The 21841-nt window shown below is 43.9% G+C and overlaps 8 protein-coding genes across 8 annotated transcripts; 5 read left to right on the top strand and 3 right to left on the bottom strand.

Annotated features, from left to right (window-relative positions):
- Positions 1–221: 221 nt before the first annotated feature.
- EAF02_008542 (uncharacterized protein) lies at positions 222–1693 on the top strand (the record flags this gene model as incomplete). The annotated part of the gene is made up of 5 exons (XM_038904590.1): positions 222–291; positions 342–681; positions 753–939; positions 1125–1380; positions 1470–1693. 5 exons carry the CDS (start codon positions 222–224, stop codon positions 1691–1693), a joined length of 1077 nt encoding a protein of 358 aa, XP_038755647.1.
- A 1390-nt stretch (positions 1694–3083) lies between these two features.
- On the bottom strand, positions 3084–3779 carry EAF02_008541 (uncharacterized protein; the record flags this gene model as incomplete). Its single annotated transcript, XM_038904589.1, has 2 exons — positions 3084–3488; positions 3573–3779. 2 exons carry the CDS (start codon positions 3777–3779, stop codon positions 3084–3086), a joined length of 612 nt encoding a protein of 203 aa, XP_038755646.1.
- Positions 3780–4370: 591 nt separating this feature from the next.
- On the top strand, positions 4371–6572 carry EAF02_008540 (uncharacterized protein; the record flags this gene model as incomplete). The annotated part of the gene is made up of 2 exons (XM_038904588.1): positions 4371–4676; positions 4806–6572. 2 exons carry the CDS (start codon positions 4371–4373, stop codon positions 6570–6572), a joined length of 2073 nt encoding a protein of 690 aa, XP_038755645.1.
- Positions 6573–8861: 2289 nt separating this feature from the next.
- On the top strand, positions 8862–10430 carry EAF02_008539 (uncharacterized protein; the record flags this gene model as incomplete). The annotated part of the gene is made up of 1 exon (XM_038904587.1): positions 8862–10430. One exon carries the CDS (start codon positions 8862–8864, stop codon positions 10428–10430), a length of 1569 nt encoding a protein of 522 aa, XP_038755644.1.
- Positions 10431–11058: 628 nt separating this feature from the next.
- On the bottom strand, positions 11059–11689 carry EAF02_008538 (uncharacterized protein; the record flags this gene model as incomplete). The annotated part of the gene is made up of 2 exons (XM_038904586.1): positions 11059–11482; positions 11583–11689. 2 exons carry the CDS (start codon positions 11687–11689, stop codon positions 11059–11061), a joined length of 531 nt encoding a protein of 176 aa, XP_038755643.1.
- Positions 11690–12733: 1044 nt separating this feature from the next.
- Positions 12734–15078, top strand: EAF02_008537 (uncharacterized protein; the record flags this gene model as incomplete). The annotated part of the gene is made up of 4 exons (XM_038904585.1): positions 12734–13081; positions 13563–13668; positions 13839–14464; positions 14563–15078. 4 exons carry the CDS (start codon positions 12734–12736, stop codon positions 15076–15078), a joined length of 1596 nt encoding a protein of 531 aa, XP_038755642.1.
- A 1010-nt stretch (positions 15079–16088) lies between these two features.
- Positions 16089–19896, bottom strand: EAF02_008536 (uncharacterized protein; the record flags this gene model as incomplete). The annotated part of the gene is made up of 3 exons (XM_038904584.1): positions 16089–16259; positions 16323–19030; positions 19080–19896. 3 exons carry the CDS (start codon positions 19894–19896, stop codon positions 16089–16091), a joined length of 3696 nt encoding a protein of 1231 aa, XP_038755641.1.
- A 342-nt stretch (positions 19897–20238) lies between these two features.
- EAF02_008535 (uncharacterized protein) lies at positions 20239–21738 on the top strand (the record flags this gene model as incomplete). The annotated part of the gene is made up of 2 exons (XM_038904583.1): positions 20239–20515; positions 20564–21738. 2 exons carry the CDS (start codon positions 20239–20241, stop codon positions 21736–21738), a joined length of 1452 nt encoding a protein of 483 aa, XP_038755640.1.
- Between the last annotated feature and the right edge of the window lie 103 nt (positions 21739–21841).

Raw genomic sequence — 21841 nt, 5'->3', positions numbered from 1 at the left:
AAATCTTCCGTCCAATTTATTAATTGATACATCTCTTTCCATACATATCTTAATACTATTACTATTACCTTTATTTAATATTCGTTGATTCAGTGGTCATATCATATCCTTTTTACGTGTACATATCAATCATTCATCTACGTGTTTCTCCAATTTCCAACTTCGACTTCACTCACTTGTCACCCGAAAGTTCGTGTGAGAAAGTGTCTTCCAAAAACATCATGGCGAATGGAAAAGAAACCAAAGTATCAGACAACGAGGGTTATCTATCAGATGAATCAGACTTCTATGGTAATTCAACCATGACGCCTCATTCATCTCACTACTAACCCTCACATCAGGTGATTCCCAGACCAAAGCTTCCTTCGAAGATCGTGCTGCAGACTTCGACGCTACAGCATATTGGAAAAGTCGTCGACCAACTTTGACCGAAAAGGCAGATGCCAATGTTGCCCATGCCCTTGCAAATCCAGAGTCCAAAGCGACTCTGTATAATCCGTATGCAGGTCAAGCATGTGCATGGCAACTTGATGAGAGTATTGATGATTTCTTGCGACGAATGCCACCAAGAACTACTGAAGTTACTCCATCAACTCCGTGGATATTTGTTACCAATCCTTTTCGGAAGGCTCCAAAAGGCATTGCGGTAAACGATGAAGCCCCTCCTGGTGAACATTCTAAGTGAGTGATACTGGATAGCAAGACCAAGAGAATTTGAAGATGCATATTTCACATACTAATCTTGTAAATAGCTGGGCGAGATGTGTAACTGAGGGTAATCGTTTACTTGATGAGCTGATCACTATTCGGAATAACATCGAGAAAGAAAACTCGAAGAAGTCCACAGTTGCAATCGATCGAATGATAAATAAAGAGAAAGAGATCATTATCCAGAGAATTCTAGATACAGCTATTGATTGTGGATGTACTAGTGGGAAGGCATGTATTGTATCTCGCTTATGTTATTGCACCGGGTATCTTAGCTTCTTGCCCCTCTGTTTAGTGTCCAAGTAGTTCTCGGATAACCCTCAATACATATCGGATATACATCCGAATCGCCAGATATTCCCATCTTCCCTCCCTACCACATCCATGTTTTAACTCTAATACTAACTCTTCCCCAGTGGATGATATTCTCTCCTCCCTCCGAAGTAGACGAAATCTGGGCCGCAATTGCCAAGGCCACCTCGACCAATTCTCTCGGTATATCCGCTAAAGTAGCACCCAAAGATGGAGCCGACCTACTCCAAAAATCAAGACTCATATGTATCTACACCGAGGATTTCTCCGACAAGATGGATGTGTATCGAGTCTTGAAAGCCATCCGAGAATTAGGGTTGGTTGACCGAACTCTAAAGGGCGCAATTTATTACAAAGCCGGTAAGTAAACCCCATTCATCTCTCCATATTCTATCGAGGAGCTAGACTAAGTTGCGTTGGGGAAACGAGATTAATGATTGGGATATCAGATGTGTACACCTACCTAGAACTCTCCTCCAACAATCCCTACGATATCAAAGCCTCTCTCTACAACTCCTTTGAATTTTTCAAAAATCCTCCTCTTCCTCCATCCACAGCCCCTGGATTGAGATCCCGCACTTTCAAAAAGGAAAATGGGAAGGTGGATTCGTTCTTTCGAAAAATTAAGAAGGAACCAAGTGATTTGGCTATGCATCAGGTTAATTATGAATGAGACGCTGAGTTTGTTGAGAAATTGAGAGGCTTGAATTACGGTCTAGCTTGAGGATGAATGTGAATATGGGGATTCTTGAGAAGGGAATGTTCAAGGAGTGTAAGCACGTTTTCTTTTTCCCCCGGCGCTCTGAGGTCTTGGAAAGGTGTTGAGATCAATAACAATCTCATTACTATGAATGATCTCCCGCCACGACACTTGTGGAGCTAGGTAGCTACAACGAATCGATTCGGGATTCAAAATATCTTCTTCCAGAGGGTCTCTAATTCAGAGATCTAGCTATAGCTAGGATTGTAGGATGGATGCATTTGCAAAGTAAATACCTGGTAACATGTGCGTTTTATCAAAACCACACTTTCGATATAATCCAAGCGAATGGCAATTTCCTCTTCACTTCGCGATCGTGGATGGTGCGGGTAAAATTGGGGAGGGGAGGGGATAGAAATATGCGTACCTGCCTACATAAATGACGATCTCTGTGAAACACCAATAGATAGCTAGCTATTTGCCAGTCACGAGTTATTCGCTAGATATCTCATATACAAATACAAATACAAATTTTCCAGATCAGAACTATCTATTATGTGACTAGGTAGTTTGTATTTTTCGTTTGTTATATACAGGGAAATAGAATGGAAGAGGATATATTAGATTAGATCGGATGTAGAGAGAAGGTAGTGAGTTGGGGATTTGTAGCTGGGGATTTGTAGCGAGGTATATATATTTCTTTTAAAGTTTCTATTGGGTACCTCCCTAGGTACCTATTTATCTATAATTCTTAGGAGATGGCGAGGAGAATGATATGACATGAGCTGCTACCTGCCGTCTTGGAAGTAGGCATCGTCCTGAAATTCCCCGAGTTTGAATTCAAGCATGGAGTTTGACGAATGAAGTGTTTGGAATTGGAATTTACAGATATTTACTTTGGGTACAAGCAGGTAAGATTGGAGTTGTCTACTATCTTCCTGTATTAACTGCTACAGATATCCCTTGCGGATAGTGGGCAACCTTTACTTACTCTTTTGGTCGATTACTACCCTTCTTTATTCAAAGATGATAGGGGCGGGCCCGTATCTGAACTGACTAGCTTCTTCTTCCTTGCCCTCGCTGTCTCCGGAACTTTTCTTGACTGACAAGTTGTCCAGACATCCTCTTTTATTAATTGACCGGCGTGTTGGCGCAGATATGGTGAGATGGCGGTATGAAACTCAATACAAAATCCCATTGTATATCCTCAGCGTTTCTCCCGTTGTCACCGGGACCCCAATCGCTACCTCTATTTCGTTCCCATCCTTACCTCCAAGCCTCTCTTACTCTGCGATAGTACTCGACGTTCGAAGATTGGTCTTTCACCATCAATAGTCGTTTCATATTCCCTCACGAATAGACCTCAAACATAATCCTCATCCCTTCCCTCCACCATCCCACTCATGTCGCCTACCCTCTTCAAATGCAGCACCAATCTATACGCACAACTCCCATTCAAATAATATCTATTCAACTTCTTACTTCTCACAAATCCCAGTCGTTCATATAATCTCATTGCGGCCGCATTCCCCTCTTCAGTTTCTAGAACTATTTCATCTGCTCCTCTGGCGGCCATCGCATCAATTGCCAGTTTCACCAATTTGGTTGCGATGCCCTGACCGCGAAATGAGGATGAAACTGCGAGCATGGCTATGTATCCGCGAAGGGTGGGTGGGGAGTGTGAGGAATGAGTTTCGAGTTTGGCGATAAGGATGCCGTGGAGAGGGGGGGTAGTTGTGGGGGTTAGAGGGAGAGAGGGGTCGAGTGCCTGGGGAATGTTAGTTTGATTTGGAAGTGAATTGATATATTGATTGTTTGTCTATTTGGGGGGACAAGGAAAAAGGGCAAATACCATAAAACATAAATCTCCCCATTGGTATAGAAAATATCGATACACATAGATACTATAGGGTTCGCTCAAATCTTTAGATATCAGGGCTCGAATTGAGGGTAAATATTGTTTCTCGAGTGAATGCTCATATTGTATATATCGTAGTTCGGCTGGTAAATCTTTGTTGCTTGTAGATATAGGTGTTATGGAGCTGGTCTCTGATGCCATGTTTGCGGAAATTATCGAAGTTGTTGTTTGTGAGGTCTCTACTTATGTTGTGTGTTCTGGGTATCTTTATGAGGTGTGTACGAGTATGTATGGGATGAATCTTGATGGAGGGGACGACGGGACAAATGATGATGATCCGATAAGTTGGACTGGACTGGCTCCTGGATAAACTTCGGTAAAATTTGATTGAATTTCTGAATTTCTAATGTGTCACGTGGATGTTTTGGGAAACTTTTTGTTTCTTTCTTCACATGTAAAAATACCTCATGTACCCCTGTCAATCTTTATTTTTAACCAATTAAAAAAGGTTATCATGAGAACGGAAAACAAACAGTTCCGAACAAGCCGCTAAGCTGCCAATCCCGAAGCAAGCGCAAACAATTGGGATCAATGCGATTACGTAGCTTGGCAGGTTCAAGTTAGAAGGATCGATGTAATCGATCCCAAATTATTTGTGAACAAAAAAGTTTCCTTTCTTCATATTTCGAACTTTCCATTTTCTGACAATGAAGAGATGAGTTGATATTTATTTTATTACTTCTTCTCATTCTCACTCTCTCCCCCACAAATTCTCAACTTCGCTCTCTCATCATGTCCCTCATCCGCCGCCTATTCCTCGGAACTCCGACGCCATCCCCCTCCCCCTCTATTCCAGCAACCCGTTCTTCCTCCCCCTTCAAAGGCGAAGAAGTGCGTCTCGCGCCCGTAGTTCGAGTCCTCACGTATAAAGAACGAAAACATAGAAAACGACGCAATACATTTATATTTTTCCTCGGTGGACTTTTTGGCTTGGTGATTGCGGGGTTCTTCGCGGGCAAGAATGATTTACTCGAGTTACCGGAAATGTTGGAGGGGATTACTATGGATAGTCTGATGGACGTGTTGCCGGCGGGATTTGTGAAGGATGCAAGGATCTGGCTGTAGGTGCTGGCCTTTCTGTATTGTATCCCTCTTTCGGTTATGGGGGAAAGTTGGGCATGGGAAGGTTTTGAGTTACATGTGAGGCTAATGAATCTTTGTCTGTAGAAGGGAGAACGGGAAGCCGTGAATTATGATTCGTTCTCTGTGGGTTTACATCTCAAGTCGCAGGGAATTCTTGCGCATCATCCAGTTATTATGGTTCCAGGTGTTATCTCGACGGGGTTGGAATCTTGGGGTACGACTAATGCTTCACGGCCTTATTTTCGCAAAAGATTGTGGGGAAGTTGGAGTATGATGAGAGCTTTGGTTGCCGACAAAGAAGGGTGGAAAAGACATATCATGTTAGACAAACGTACTGGACTGGATCCTCCCGGAATCAAATTGAGAGCTGCGCAAGGATTTGACGCTGCCGATTTCTTCATAACAGGATATTGGATTTGGAGTAAAATACTGGAGAACTTGGCGACGATTGGCTACGATCCTACGAATAGTTACACGGCGGCTTATGATTGGAGATTGTCGTACGCGAATTTGGAGGTGAGAGATCAATACTTCACAAGATTGAAGACGCATATCGAATTGGCGAGTAAGATTTCAAATAAAAAGGTGGTCTTGGTTTCGCATTCTATGGGTGGTCAAGTGCTGTTCTATTTTATGCATTGGGTAGCATCTTCGAGTGGCGGAAACGGTGGAGATGATTGGGTTGATAAATATGTTGATTCTTGGATCAATATTAGTGGATGCATGCTTGGAGCTCTCAAGGGATTGCCTGCTGTGCTATCAGGAGAGATGAAAGATACCGCACAACTAAATGCATTTGCAGTTTATGGCCTCGAAAAATTCCTTAATAAAGAAGAACGAGCTGAGCTCTTTCGAGCCATGCCAGGAATCTCTTCCATGCTCCCAATTGGAGGCGATGCTGTTTGGGGTAATGCAACTTGGGCACCAGATGATACCCCAGGTCAGGAAGTCAGCTATGGACAATTTTTGAATTTCAAAAACCAAAACACATCAACGGGGTATCGAAATCTTACGGTATCGCAATCTCTAGACTATCTATTTAATACCACAGAAGATTGGTATCGTAAGGCAGTCAAGGGCAGCTATTCGCATGGTGTAGCTCATACTACAGCTGAAGTGGAAGCAAATGAAAAGGATCCAAAGAAATGGATCAACCCACTTGAAACGAGATTACCTCTTGCGCCAAATCTGAAGATTTATTGTTTCTATGGTATGTTCTTCTATCTCCAAAACTTTTCTTTTACCAATGCTAATATTCAACAGGTATCGGTTAAACCAACCGAACGTGCTTATTTCTATCGCCACTCGGATAATCCCCTTTCGTCCCTCAATATCACAATCGACACCGGTCTATCCCAAGCTAACATAGACCACGGCGTGATTCTTGGAGAAGGTGATGGAACCGTCAATTTACTCAGTGTCGGTTACATGTGTAATCGTGGTTGGAAATACCATCGCTATAATCCAGCAGGTATAAAAATTAAGACCTACGAAATGCCTCACGAACCAGATCGTTTTAGTCCTCGTGGAGGTCCAAATACTGGAGATCATGTGGATATTCTGGGGAGACAAAGCTTGAATGATTTGATTTTGAGAGTAGCGGCAGGTAGGGGCGAGGAAATTGAGGAAATGGTTGTCAGTAGGATTGCGGAGTATGCGGCGAATGTAGAGATTGGGGAAGAGGAGGCGTATAAAGTTAAAGGGGAAGAAGATGATGGTAAAGAGGAGGAGAAGAGGAGAGGGAGAGTCAGGGACAAGGTTGAAGAGAAAGCGGAAGAGGTGTTTGAGACATTGGAGAGGATTGTGGCGGGGAAGGATGGGGATAAGAAGGGAAATAAAGATGAATTGTGATAGAAGGGGTACTTTTGTTTATCTTCCTTGGGGGCTTGGTCGGGATTGGGAAAGGGCTAAGTTTGACGATTGTATATACAAATGATACAACACATGATATCATACTTAGAATATGGAGTCTGATTAGGGAAGGGTCGGAGTTGGGATCGGAATCCAGGCGTTTTAGACGGAAGAGGGAAGAAAGTGCGTTTTTCATGTGTTGTACATAGCCGCACCTTATATTTGAACACAAAAGTATTGTGTACATCGCAATTCTTCTAATGCGCGTCTATCATTAGATGAGTAATGAAGTCAGAGGGGATAGATGTATATAGTAGTGATGAATTTGTATCAGCAACCAATTGTTTAGCGAGCAGAAAGGGGAGTTTTTTCTCCATTTCAGGTCGGTGGTGATTGTTAATCATGAGTATGTGTCCTTTGGTATTTAGTCCTGCTGTTGTTCTTGATCGTTGGTATTCGGCACTTGGAGTCTTGGACGAACGTGGTTTCCAGATCCAGCTCGATAGTTCGACGTCACGAAGGAGAGAGGGAAAGTGTATTGACTTCATCGAAATTGCTGAACTTTCTCAAATACTCAGGCTCTGGATCTCTGCATACCTACGTACCTGAATATACTACCTAGTTGTATCTAGTACTGTACTTAACTCCTCCTAGTCAAATCCTCTTTCTTCTCTTTCCGTTTCTCATAGAATTGATCTCGTAATTCGGCTTCATCGCGGTTTCCCGATGTGGTTTGGACAGATCGAGGAGGAAAGGGCAGAAGTGGACGGTGATGTGCTTGCTATTTCTATATTAAATGGAGTAAGAGCGATTTGGTTTGTTTAGTTACTCAATTCATCGTATTTAAACCCGAGAGGACTTTGATTTTTTTTTTCCTCTCTTTTCTTTTCTTTCTTCTCATCATCAACAGACATACTTCTTATTCATAGCTTACAGATTTACAACAACGATAACAATAACATTCGTTTTCTCACACGATTCTTGCTTCTGGCTTATTGCTAGGGTGGTTCTGTTCTCATTGACATTCGTTTTGGGAATATAGATTTATTGTCTTATTCTTTACATCGTTGCCTCATTTGTTGAGAGTTTGTCACTCACTGATCACTTACTTCCTCAGTGCTTCTCCATTCATCTCGAGTTTTCAATTGAGTCCATTCAAAAGTACTGTAGGGCTGAAGGACAATTTTCTCTCAATTATATGCCTGGTCGTCATCCACGCACAATCACCTGGCCTTACATTTGTGGGCGTGGGCGAACTGGAAGTTGTGTCATTTCTAGGCAAGGAGCATTCTCACTTGAAAGCGTTGTACCACTGGTAACAACTAGTAATACAATTCATCTTACTCCTCCTGATAACACAACTTAAGTGGTCATTATTAACACCACATTCTCTCCTACGGATCAAACTCCGGAAGCAGCATACGCCTCATCTCCATCAACAAGGACTATTCTCTCGCCTGTTTTACGCATTCCTGCAATTACAACTGTAGTAACGTCAACGGGGGTGATAGTACATATAAGTCCTATGACAATATATGGCTTTTAATTTGCTAGTTATTTTGTGACAGACTATTGTGTCTGCAGGGTGACGAACGAGACGGTCGATGGATTCACGGCAGACTCAAGAGCATCAGGAGAACCAGGAAGTCAGACGAACGTTATCTCAAGCGTCTAAATCGGCCGAGGAAAAGAAAACTCTAGAGACAGCGGTGCAGTCAACATCGAGAGAACACTCGCGACACGCATCGCCAGTACAGTCGCCACCACAAGCATCACGCTCGCCTAAGCGACGTACATGTCAACGCAAGCCATCTCCCCCATTCGTCAGTGCCGTGGAGAGAACGATAATAGAGACATTGGCGCCAAAGAAGAGGAAAAGGAAGTGGTGCCAAAAACAGGTGAAGACAGCAAAGAAGTGGCTTCAAAGATTGATCAAGAAGTTTCAAAAGACAGCCCCAGTGCAATCGCCACTGCTAGAACCACTTTCGTCGTCGGCGCTAGCTCCAGCTCCAGCTTAAATTCTAACTCCAGGTCCAACTCCAGGTCCGACTCCAGGTCTAACCCCAGGTCCAGCTCCAGGTCCAGCCCCAGGTCCGACTCCAGGTCCAGCCCCAACCCCAGGTTCAGCGTCAGCTCTAGTGAAAGCCCCAGAGCGAGCCTCGGAGCAAGCCTCGGAGCACCTCCCAAGAAACGAAAGTATAGAAAAATACGATCCGTTATAAAAGCAGTCAAAGAATATTGGAAGCCAACACCCAACCCACCACGTAATCCATTACAGTCGCAATCACTATGGCAAACAGAAAACCCCCTAGCAGCATTGCGACCAGCTCCAGTGCAAAAACGGCAGAGAAAGAGGACACGCATTCTGAGAGCGATCAAAGAATATTGGAAGCCATCAGACAACCCAGTACCACCACGCGACCCATTACAATCGTGGGCACGGCCATCAGCAGTGCCACCACCTCCAACACGAGCCTCAGTGCGACCCCCAGTGCGACCCCCAGTGCAACGAAAGCAGAAGAAAAAGAAAACAGTTCTAAAAGCGATCCACGACTATTGGAGGCCTCCTCCACCTTGATTGCTCGGGAATCTGAAGGTCAGGACCAGAATCAGTATGGGGGCGGTGGGGATGAATACATGCAGATGCAAGTGGTTGAGAGCGCAAGAAACGCTACACATGTTGCTCCTGAAGTGGGAAACTTTGCAAGTGAAAACCTATTGTCAAGTTCGTCAAGTTCTACCATGATGGTGGCGACTGCGTCGTTTACTAGTGCATCGATATCTCATAGTGATTTATCTTCGACGTCAAGGAAGACGATGACTACTATACTATCAGCCTCAATCTCCGCACTTGACATTCGAAATAGTGAGAGTGATTCTGATCGATCCTCACAAACTGGTCTTTTAACTGCAGGCTCTGTACCTCCTGCTCAATTTCTCCCAAATGAATCCGATTTATCCATTCGAGGTGGCCGTGTAGCTGGAGGTTCTCTTGGTATGATGTTCGCAGTAATCGACCGGCCCCGCAGTAGTCAAGTCTCTAACACATCGAATCGATTACCCTTGATAGTTGATAGAATCATAACTTTCGCTGATGGGCGCTCCCAAGCAAACTTGAGAGAAGCAATATTAGGTCCTCCCCAAGAGCCGAGAGAGGGATACTCCGATACGGAAGAGGAAGAGAATATGGATTCAACTTCAGATTCAAGTTCAAGTTCGGAAACTGATGAGGAAGACGATGAGAAAAGCGAGACATCTTCAAGTGATTATGATTGTCCTGGATCAGGGACCAGCCATCGTCGTCAACGGACAACACAAGATCGACAAGATGAAAAAGATTCGGGATCTGGGAGAAATCATGGTTCAAACCCAGGTAATGGGAGTGGAAATGAAGATAAAGAATCACCCGATCAATCAGATATTGTTACACGATCCGCGCAAGAGGCCAATAGTAAAAGCAAGGAAATACTGTCAATATTGGAGGCGGATAACAATGTCAAAGAACTTCATGCCGATCGCTGGGGCTTGAATCTCCTTGGAGGAAAAGGACAGGAAAAGAGACAAAGACGTGATAATACTACTTCGGATTTCTTTGGAGGTGGTTTTAGGAGTTTGGGTTTCGGTATTGCTGCTCAAACATCCAATGGAAAGAGAAGAAAAATTGGCGAGAAGGGCGAAAAGAAGGAGAAAGATGTGGACATGGACGATAATGATGATGTCGACGATGATGCCGATGATGAAGATTCTGGGTTTGACATGGATGATGAGGGATCTGTCAGTAATGTTCTATTTTACAGCTTCAAGGGACTAGTGAAGAATTGGGATAGATTGGAGTGTTCGAGGAGATATCGAGTTTGATGCGTATCAATGCAGTGGAACCTGTACAGCAAACGGGAGGCTGGTAGATGTTGACGTTGAGGAAGTGGGATCGGTAGTTGTCTTTTCGATTGAGATAGTAGATGGACGATCGTATGGGTTGTCGTGGAAGGGGTAGGGAGGAGGAGTTGTGTGAAATGTATTTTAGATGTTGATCAGGGAGATACATACATCAGCGACTAAAGTCAACACCACATCATTAGCGAAATAGATCAGCTTTATACATCAAGCCTATACTCTTTCTTGGTGTAGTCATGAGAAGAGAATTCTTCATTAATTCATATACAGTTTTCGAGTCGAGATCACCCCTTCCATGCATAACCTTCTTGATTTTGTCCCGAAACGCCGAACTATGCTGGGCTGGCCATTATATCATACACCTCATCTTGTCTCATCTCATCATATACCATATCGTACACCCTCTCCCCATTCATATAATACATCCTCCCATCCCATTCCACAAGACCATCTCCTATATTTTTCATATTCGAACCTCTGCTCACTTCACAAGATCACAATATATCTTGCCACTACCCAAACCCCAACAATCTTCTTTTAGACTCCCGTACTCATTTTTAAGTTCCTCAACTCATTGTGATCTTTCCCTCTCCTACCCACATCTCCCATCCCTCCAGCCCGTCCTCCACCTCTCCTCCCAGCGCTCGCAATCAAACTCCCTCTTCCCCAACTTCCGATTCACATCATTGTGGGCCTCGCACATCCACTTTCCAAACTCAGCGCGACTTTCCGTACGCACCTTGTTCTCGGCCATGTAGGTTTGGAAATCGGAGGCGCAGGTCCAGCAGGGGTAGAGTTGGGAGAAGAGGCTCATGAAGGTGGAGATGTTGGTGCGGTCGGTGGGGGTGGGGCTGCTGGGGTAGGAAGCGGAGAGCGTGTGCAGGAAGGTCCAGGAGGCGCGGCCGAGGGCTTCGATGTCGGTGGGGGCAGTCGGTTGGGGGGAAGTGGTGGGTTGAGAGGTTTGGAGAGATTTGGTGGTGGAGGTGAAGGAGGCGAAGGAGTTGCAGGAGCGGCAGCTGAGGGAGGAGGGAGGGTTAGCTTTTGGGGATGGATATGATGTGATGTGGTAGTGATGTGATGGGAGGAGGTAGGGGAGAATCAGTATGTATGACTTACGGTTTCCCATCTTTTCCCAATATTACACCTTTGGGATATTTTTTTGGAGGGACGGCCGCGCTCGCGGTAGGTGTATTTGTGGTTTCATCCTGTGTATCGTCTGCCATTTTGGCCTTTATTATTTGAAGGAAGGAAAAGGATAAGATAAATATGCATGAAGTTTGGAAAATGTACAAAAATGTCTACTCGAGTAGATATATAATAATTGAAGCTCTGGTTTGTAAGAAAAGGAAAATGATCGGCCTTTTCCGCATTTTCCGCATGGGTACAGGGGTATGGTTTAAGCTTAAAAGATTGACGTGTCATTGGCGAATAGAAAGAGGCGTAGTGCTGATAGCTTGGAGCAGAGGCTAATCGTCATTTCTCCAACATGTGCCCCGCAAGTGGGATGGATGATAAAGTTTCATGTGCTTTTACGATAGTGAGATTTTGACGTTTGGAATCTAGGGAATTTACAGTTACAATTACGAGTGAGAATTTGAAAGATTGGAGAGAAGTAGATTGAGGAATGGAAAGGATGGGGAGAAAACACCGACGTTTTGTTGAAGACGAAGAGTGTGCCGAATGATGGGTACGAGGAGAGGTTTGAGGAAGTGAGTTTTTAATGCGATGAGGCCATGGGGGAGGGGTGGAGGGGGAGTGATAGGGGATTTGAACGATTTTTGTGCCGGTATTGGAACATAGGTTTATGGATGAAGGAAGCGGATGAGGTTAAGCGGTTACTTAAGGAGAGGGGCTTTGGGACTGAAGAGGGAACGAACTACGGAGGCTTTGATTTTTACCAGTCAGAGAGCTGTGGAATTATTTGGCTAAGTTGGTGGGGGAGGGCAGAAAGAAAGAAGAGAGGGTATGTGATGAATTCTATTTGATTGAGTGTTATAGACCATTCACTAATAATATTCTAGAGAGCGATGAATGGCCACATCTACAAAATGTACCAGTCTATACCGTCGGCCCAGCTACTTCACGAGCATTACGATCGATACCTCAAACCCCCGCCTTGAATATCTTTGGTGCCGAATCAGGAAATGGAGAAGCATTGGCACATTACATGTTAGAACACTATGGGGATTGGTATAAGGATCGCGCCATAAAACCATCTCTTCTTTCATGTTGGAGAACAGAGAAGAGATATTATTCCTAAAACATTAATGAATCCAGAATTATCAGCCGAGAAGCGAATTCAAGTCGATGAATTGGTGGTTTATGGTACGGGAGTAATGGAATCTTTTGAGGAAGATTTCAAAGCTTTATTGAAGGAGACAGAGAATAGGGATACGAGATGGGTAGTCGTTTTCTCACCGACAGGATGCGATGCTATGTTACGATCACTCGGGATGTTAGATTCCCACACTGGGAAAATAAAACGAGCGGATGAACAGGAGGATGGAAAGAGAAAGACTTTCATAGCGACGATTGGACCTACCACGAGGGATTATCTCAAGAATACTTTTGATTATGAACCGGATGTTTGTGCTGAGAAGCCAAGTCCTGAAGGTGTAATTGAGGGGATTAAGAAATTCTTGGATAATAGGTAGCTACCTATAGATATCTCGTTAATGATTGAAAGATTCTTGACACATGATCTGCTTATTTGGGTTTCAAGTGCAGGTTTGCATGTAATTTGTGGATTGGTGATACAGCATGTTGAATTTGATGCAATGTCGATGGTACTTCATTCCGAGGGTTGTCATGCATAAAATCGTCCGATCATTCATTTTGATAACGTACAAAAACGGCTATGGATGTCGTTGAACCGTCGACTTGGAATCTTATATATAATTGGAGATATATTTTATGTATCGGACGGAACAATCAAATCTCGCTGAGAGACATACAACGAGAATTCAAAGACGAGATATAAACATCAACATCAAACATCAAAACATTGAAATCTACCACTCAAACAAACATTTCTTGGCTCCCACACACCTTTCAGCCTTATCCGTATCTCACCTAATCTAACCAATTGAAACTTAGTGGCGCCCCGTTTCAATAATCAGCACTGGCAATTGGAAATCGACAATCGACATCTTTCATTTCATCAGACCACGAATGGGTGAATTCACTCCAACCAATTGCTCAAGTACGACAGCTTTTAAAGTATATAATTCTTGCTCTCAATTACTACAATTGCCATCTCGAGATTCATTCCACGAAGCTAGCTAGCTATACCTCTCACATTCCAATCTTATAAAGGTTCCAAGCTATCCTCGGAACAAAACCACGAAACGTTCCAGTCACACTCACGCATAGCGGACACGACATATACCTACCAGTGGATCCATCAATGCAGTAAAACCATCCAACCACCGCATTCACAATCGCATCCATCCACAAATGCAAATAATCGCTATCACGACGAAAACCCCCATGTCCTCCTCGGGCACTCTACCCCCCGCCCTCTCAAACTCCACAAGTTGGCTGTCCCGACCAGTTCCACCGCAGTCACTGGATTACTGCGACGTTTTTCCACCGAACCTTCTACTCATTCGGGTAACGGCAATGGGAATCATCACCACAATACTTCCAATCTCGCGAAATCCCAATCTCCATCATTCTCCCCAGCACAAAATGGTATTCAAGGCGTCTACACACCTCCTCATCGAACAGCATCGCCATTTCAACCACCGCCTTTGTATCCGGTGACGTTGAAGGGGTGGAGAGAAAATACAGATCCCTCTGCGAAGTTGTTGAGCCGCGCATTGGCGGAGGAAATTAGATTACTGGTTCCCCCACGCTTACAGTTGTGCGAGGAATGGAATTTGGTTTATAGTCTGGAACAGGATGGGGTTAGCTTAGGGACGCTTTATAAGAAGTGTGATGACTTGAGGGGTTTGAGGAATGGCTTTGTATTGGTTGTTAAGGATGGAGAGGGTGGGGTATGTATCTCTATTTATCTCTTGTCTGGTCGTTATCTTGGTGGTCTTGGGGGTTCATTTGAGATTGGGCATGTGGCTAATGATGTTGTTGACTATAGTTATTCGGCGCATACTTGACAGAAGCACCGCACCCCGCACCTCACTATTTCGGCACAGGAGAATGTTTCCTCTGGCGCGCGACCATCCTTTCCTCCTCCCTCCTAGCAAATCTTCCCCCTCCCCCTTCCTCCGACACAACAAACTTGCAACGCTCAACTACCATCGGCGCTCCTCGAAATCAAAACCATAACCCCGCCCATCCCTCTTCACTCCTCTCTCCCACCTTCTCCCAACATCCTCCCAAATCCCCCTCCTCCATTAAATCAGGCGCCAGCACGCCCGAACGAATTCGCTTCAAAGCCTTCCCCTACTCTGGAATAAACGACTACATGATGCTCTGCGAAACAGGGTTTCTATCAATAGGAGGTGGAGATGGGCATTATGGACTCTGGTTAGATGATACCTTTGAGAAGGGCGTAAGTAGCAGTTGTCCAACATTTGGAAACGAACCATTGAGTGAGGAAGGGGAGAAATTTGATATCATTGGAGTAGAAGTGTGGAGTATTGGGAATTAAGCGGTAGTGATACACGGGAGGGAGAGGTCCTCGGCAAGGAGAAAGAAAAAAAGAGGCAGGAGATGCAAAGGGCCTGGAAGAAAGTGAAGAGGGGGTTACAGGACGATTCGATTAACATATGCATGATACCCTTATTGCGAAATTTGTAGGCAGTTTGAAGCAACTTTTTTTCACCCTCATTACAGTCCATTGATAAGAAAATGGATGGCGCGAGTAATATAGTAGGAGTGCACGGCGAGAAAGAACCATTATAGTCACTTTATCAAACCGTTATTCAAAAGTTGAAATGGAATTCTGGTGCAAAAAGTAACTGACGTTTAAAACTTCACTTTGTAGATAAATAATAGTACAGTGTGAGTAACATTATGTGATTGGGATTCCCTTCTATTGCATCCCACTCTATTCCGTTTCTGACGCTTCAATTCTTTCACTCTCAGCCAGATATCACAAGATCACAATATCACGATACATGCGAGGAAATACCAAACTGCCGCTCTCATCTAATCTCATATCTGGTAGAAGAAAAAATGAATGCTAAAAGCTCACCGGGGAAATGTTCATTTTCCCGGTGAGCTCGGCAATTTTTTCTTGGATGCTTCTAGTTTTCGATGAGAAATGAATGTTGAAAGTATATAGTACCTAGTATTCCCTCGGTACTATTTCAAGAGCATTGTATAATATACCTAGGTATGTGATCAAAGTGTAGAGTAGCTAGCTGAGGAAATGCACATTTCGATAGAAAAGAAGTGTAGATATGACACCTTCATCCTCATCGTCGAGATCACTTCAAATTTGTATTTGCACTTGGAAAATTCTTGGATATTGTATGTGGAAAACCTTATATTCATCAAGATCGTTAATACATCATACAACCTAACGCCAGGTATCAAGTATCATTTCTCGATGATCATAACCCTAACACCGTAATCATCAATATCATCAACCATCCGATACAAGAAAGCCCATTCCCAGTTTTCATCTCCTGCCTAATACACACCTTCGACGTAAAATCAAGCACTAGCCTGTACAACTCTGAACCCTCCCTGTACCAACTTGGTAATCTCTTCATTCTTGTGTTGTAATAAACTCAAAGCATATGCGACATCATTCCACTGTCTTTCGCTTTCGCATCTAGCTAATCGAGCTGCCAATTTATCGGCAAGTTGACGGGCATGTTTATCCTATTTATCAGATCAGTATCAATTCCTGTGATATAAACATATACAAAAAATGCAGCAACATACCTTTTCAATAAATCCAGCCAAGAACTTAATGATTCTCCTGAGAGCATCCTCTTCAAGCTCCTTCTCGGCACTCAGCAAGCTGAACATATCAACAAAGTGATTATATACAGCGTTGTCCTTCGTGCTCAGCTCAGTAAAGAACATTCTGCTCAAATCTGCGATACGTTTGTCATCATCTTCGAGACATTTAGCCATCTCTCCTAGTTGTCCCTTGACCTTCACTTGACCGGCAAGAATGAGGAAAGTGAGAGTCATCAAACAAGTTCTCTTCACACTTGCATCCTTATCGTTCAATCGTCTATAAAGGAAATCGGTATTTTCATCGATAAGATGGTTAAAGCAGACGGCCATATCACCAAGAGCGATTACAACATTCGAACGGATAATCGGGTCCTTCGATCGCTCCATAATAGTGATGAGAAGAGGAAGATTGGTTTCACAATATTCCGAGCTGACGCACATGAGCTTTGCCAAGCAAAGGGTAGCAGCTGCTTGAAGGTTGCGATCCTTGTAGGTTGTGTTATTGGAACAAATTTCAGCCACAAGTGGTCCAAAGTTAGCGAGTAGGGAATTTTGTCCAAATAACAGTTCACGTTCTCTGATGTGTGCCATGGCGTCCGTGAAATCATCTTCCGTTGTTCCTCCTATCATATCGAGATCATCGGCAGCTTCTTTCGCGGCCTTGTCTGCTGGTGTCTCCGCTGCTTTGTTCTTTTCAGCATCTACCTTCCGCCTTTTGAAATCCATTTCGCAAAGCTCAAGATGCACAATCTGCTTGATAGCAACATGTCCGACTATAAATAGAAGTTGCGATAATGCAACAGAACCCTTCTGCTTGTTTTCGGACGGTGCTGGAATTTCGGTCTCCGCTGGTGGCGCTTCTTCTTCCCGTCCCTGTTCTTCGGCGTCTGCATCCGGCATATCTACGTCCATCATGTCTGTATCATTGTCCTCATCCAATTTGGGCTGAGGTGATGCCGCAGCTCGCCGCTGGAATACGTTTTTTGTCTTTCTTCGGAGGATCTCTGAGCAAAGGTTGTCTGGATGTTTCGAAAGGGCATAGATGGCACTAATCGCCTGTTCAGCTACACCATACCACTCTTTATTATCAGACTCCACTTCGATAATAGCAGCCAACTTTCCGAGGACGGCATGATCGTTACTAAGCTTCGAAGTTTGCTGCGTCGCTTGTCTTCCAGTAGGGTTAATTCGTCGCAGTGCTAAGCATGTGTATTTGGCCAACTGCAAGTCTGATCTACCAAGACTCCCCAAACCAATCCTTAACATTGTTTCCATTTCCCCAACCACAATCTCCGGCTTTGCGGTAGCAAGCATACCCAACACAATGATTGCACCTCGTCTCTGACTCTTCGAAATTTCTCTCTTCTGGACTCCATAGACTTGCCAAAGTTTTGAGATGACGAGATCCGGAATATGGTTCGCCTTCATCATGGTGCTCAATAGTTGCTCAAGGGAGGTTAATTCTGCCGGTGTCGCTCCAAACGTCAAACTAATCATATTACGTGCAACGTAATTCGCAGCATCGTTTCCACTGTATGTATCGGGGGCTTCAAAAAAAAGACGTTTGTAACAATCAATAAGATGATTTTGAACACCCTTTCCTTCGTCACTATTACCCTTGGTCCAGATTAGACGTAACATTCTTCTGATGCCAAGCTTATTTTGTTCGATATTGTAAGCATCTCCAACTTCGAAGTAGTCCATAGCCTCAATAACCTCGCTCTTATTCTTCGATCCAAGCAGTTGACAGATAATGGTAGTAGCTCCATGTAGAACTTCAATAAATTTAAGAGCCTCAACATAGTATCGTCTGGTCAAAGATAATTTATTGATAGCCTCTGAAGTAGCAGCTTCTTCTTGTGCTTTTTTGATTGCCGCAATCTTATCCTCGTCGCTCATAGGTGCTTGAGCCTTCTTGGGAGAATCCGATTCCAGAACAGTAGCATCGTCTAGTAGTTGGGGATCTGCTTCTGCTGTGGTAGTATCAGCTAATCCAGCTGCTTCGGCTGGAGGCTTTAGTGCATTCAGCTCCGCATCAACGGCTTCTAATCGAGAATTCCACTCCTTGAAATTCAACTGTGATCCGTGCATTAGACTAAATGGATGGGTTTTGATCAAGGTTCCCAAGAGTTTGACGGCATTTCGGCGGACATTACTACTCTTATCCTCTAAACTTCGCGCGGCTAATTCGGCGACTCTCTGTCGACGCTTTGGAAACTTTTGTTCGAGTTCACAAAGCTTGATGTAAACCTGGATTGCTCGACATCTACAGTAAGGGTTGATATCCAAGAATCGTTCTTCCAATACGTCAAAGAATGCATTGAGTTGTGATTTGTGGTTATCGCCACGTTCTTCCTGCTTACTCAGGTCTGCTATGAGATTTCCACAGATTTCGATGAGGGCACATCGTACTGCGTAGTTTTCGCTATCCAGTTGTTTTGCCAGCATAGTCATTTGCTTGATAACCAGCCTAGGAGCGAGCTCGGAGAGTTTGACGATAAATGCCGAGACCGACTTCGGTCCCTTGGTATCGTTACTATTGAATTCTTTGTTGCTAAGCTCTCGAATTATTTCGTCCGATAATTGAGGATAATCATATTGCTCGGATAGAATATGCAAAAATTCGGCCATAGGTTCGGCTAAATGCTCGAAGTAGGTCAAATTCTGCACGATAGATATTTGTGCAGCTATCATCTAGTCAGTTCAAACCCATTCATACAACTGAAATTAACCTACCATAACCGTGGCCGTGATGCTTAACAGCAATGCAGAGGACTTTGAAAGCGTGCATCCGGATTGCTGTATTCTTAACTCTTTGCTCACTTTCTAGTACCATATACACAGGTCTCGTAAATAGACTAATAAATGTATCCCTCTCGGATGTTGTTAGAAATATCTTTGAGAGCTTTAACTTTAGGACCTTGCACATAGTGTCAAGTGCTGTTTGTAATTGAGCAGATGAGTCCCAGTTCTCGTTTTTCGCACTTGCTTTAGCTTTTGAGGCCTTGCCTCTTCCACGGGCCACCGAAGCAGTTGTCGACTTCTCAGCCGCCTTGGTTTCCACCGCTGCGATCGTCCATTGTAATAGGAATCCAAGGATCTCCAGTAATTGTTTATGGTGAGCGACTAATTCCTGTTCATCTGTTTCGAGATCGTTATGGATGGTATCCGCTTCAGCAGAAAGACCGGAGACTATGAGGTCAAATATTTTGCTCAAGGCATGTGTAGGTAGGGCGGAAGAGGATCTAGAAAGTTTGAAGAGTTCAGAATCTGGTTCGGTGGGGTAATTTTGAGTAGATTGAGGACAAACTGGTACACACTTTAGCAGGAATTGCAAGGAATCAAATGATGAACTTCTTGTAATAGCATCTGGATTCTCTGCAACTGAATCCACGATGGGGTTAAGGACACTGTTGACCAGGGCATTTGTGAGTGATTCGGGGTCATTTTCGCAATCGACAAGGTTGGAATCTGCCTCTGGTGTCGGAACAGTCGCGGGGTCGCTCATATAATGCTTAAGAGCATCATTGATATCGAAATCTATCGTATCCATATTGTCGACAATGACGACCTATCCGGAATCGCAGTAGAATACATAAACCGAGTTTATGTATTGTCGTTGATTTATTTGTTTGTACGGATGAAGTTTGCGATAATAGTTGCTAGGGGTTTTGTGTTTATTGATGTTGACTTTCTACCACTTCAAGACTAGCGCCTAGAACCTGCACCGCGATTTGACCGCGACTTGAAGACCCCGCCAAAAATCACATACGTACAGCGAGCAATAAATTACTACTGCGTCGATTGTACTAAGCAACCCGATCGAGATCTCGACTCCATTCAGTGATGGGTCTTTGAGAATCTCAATTTACTCAAAATTATATTCAATAGCAATATGTCAACAGCACGTCAACGTCAAGGGAATACCAAAAATTCTTTCCAAATTCACAATGACGAGACAAATCAAGAAGAGGCAATGAATGAAGAGGGCCTCGAGAATGACGAATCAAGAATTGAAGATAACGAGAGGCTGCAAGATGAAGGGTATTCGGAAGAGTCTGACGAAAGCGATGATGCTGTTGATGCTGCTACTGCAGAGGATATCGCCAAGTTTGAAGCAACTTTCAAGGGCATAAAGGATCGATTTCGACTGATAAATCGTATTGGAGAGGGTAAATCAAGCAATTGCATGTTATGGCGCGGTTACTAACGCGATCTAGGTACATTCTCTACCGTTTACAAAGCAGAGGATCTCTTATATGAGCATTACGATAATGATTGGGATATTGAAGAGAAAGAGCATTCCGCATGGACGTCACCGCCCGTGAAAAAAAGGAAGACCGGTGGAATTCGAGAAGTCTTGGACCAATATAATCAACAACGCCGTGGGAAAAAATATGTTGCTATAAAGAAAATTTATGTTACAAGCAGTCCAACTCGAATCCTCAATGAGCTAGACCTCCTAAACGATCTCCGAGGCTGCGATTCAGTCTGCCCCCTCATTACAGCATTCAGGCATACCGATCAAGTAGTTGCAGTTTTACCATATTTCAGACATACGGATTTCAGGGAATATTTCAGGAAGATGAAAGTCTCTGATATGCAGGTGTATTTCCGGTCGTTGTTCACCGCCCTAAAGGCCGTTCATGCCCAGGGTATTCTTCACCGGGACATCAAACCGACGAATTTCCTCTACGAGCCGGATAAGAAAAGGGGCGTACTTGTCGACTTTGGATTGGCAGAGCGGGAAGAAGAGGATTGCAAATCTTGTCTGTGTACAAGAGATTATGATACACGCAAAAGGAAGCTAGAGAATAGTGTAGCCGTTCAAAATTTGCCATCGGCTGGCTACCCAAAACATGATAGTCGACCATCGCGGCGTGCAAACCGAGCTGGAACTCGTGGCTTTCGGGCTCCTGAGGTGCTTTTCAAATGTCAAGAGCAACGGACGAAAATTGACATCTGGTCTGCAGGAGTAATACTTTTGACTATACTTTCAAAACGTTTCCCGTTCTTTAATTCGGCTGATGATGTTGAGGCAATGATTGAGATTGCTACCATATTTGGAGTCAAGAGAATGAAGAACTGTGCTTATCTTCACGGGACTGTTTTTGAAACCAATATTCCTACGATTGGCCAGGCTGGGTTCGCGTTGGAGAAAATCATCCTATGGTCAACATGTAGAAACGATGGTGGACCAGATGGGGCGGAACAGCCCTTGACTAAGGAAGAGAAATTGGCCGTCGAATTTTTGGAGCGCTGCTTGGAGCTCAATCCGCACAAACGTATTAGCGCGGAAGATGCCTTGAATCATCCATTCCTTCTGGAACCAACGCAAGATGACATCAAGAACGAAGATTATGATGAGGACGAATTAAGTATGATTCCAGCGTAATGAATGGTTGTATTGGCGCTTTGTGGATTATGGGGAGTATGGTAAATGTGTGTTTTGGGACTTTGTTGTATATATATATATTAGGATTGTGAGGACATTGATA

This window comes from Botrytis sinoallii (genome assembly GCF_014898435.1).
Source record: "Botrytis sinoallii strain Bc 23 chromosome Unknown BSIN_016, whole genome shotgun sequence".
NCBI classification, from domain to species: Eukaryota; Fungi; Ascomycota; class Leotiomycetes; order Helotiales; family Sclerotiniaceae; genus Botrytis; species Botrytis sinoallii.
This window is presented reverse-complemented; position numbering and strand designations above follow the sequence as displayed.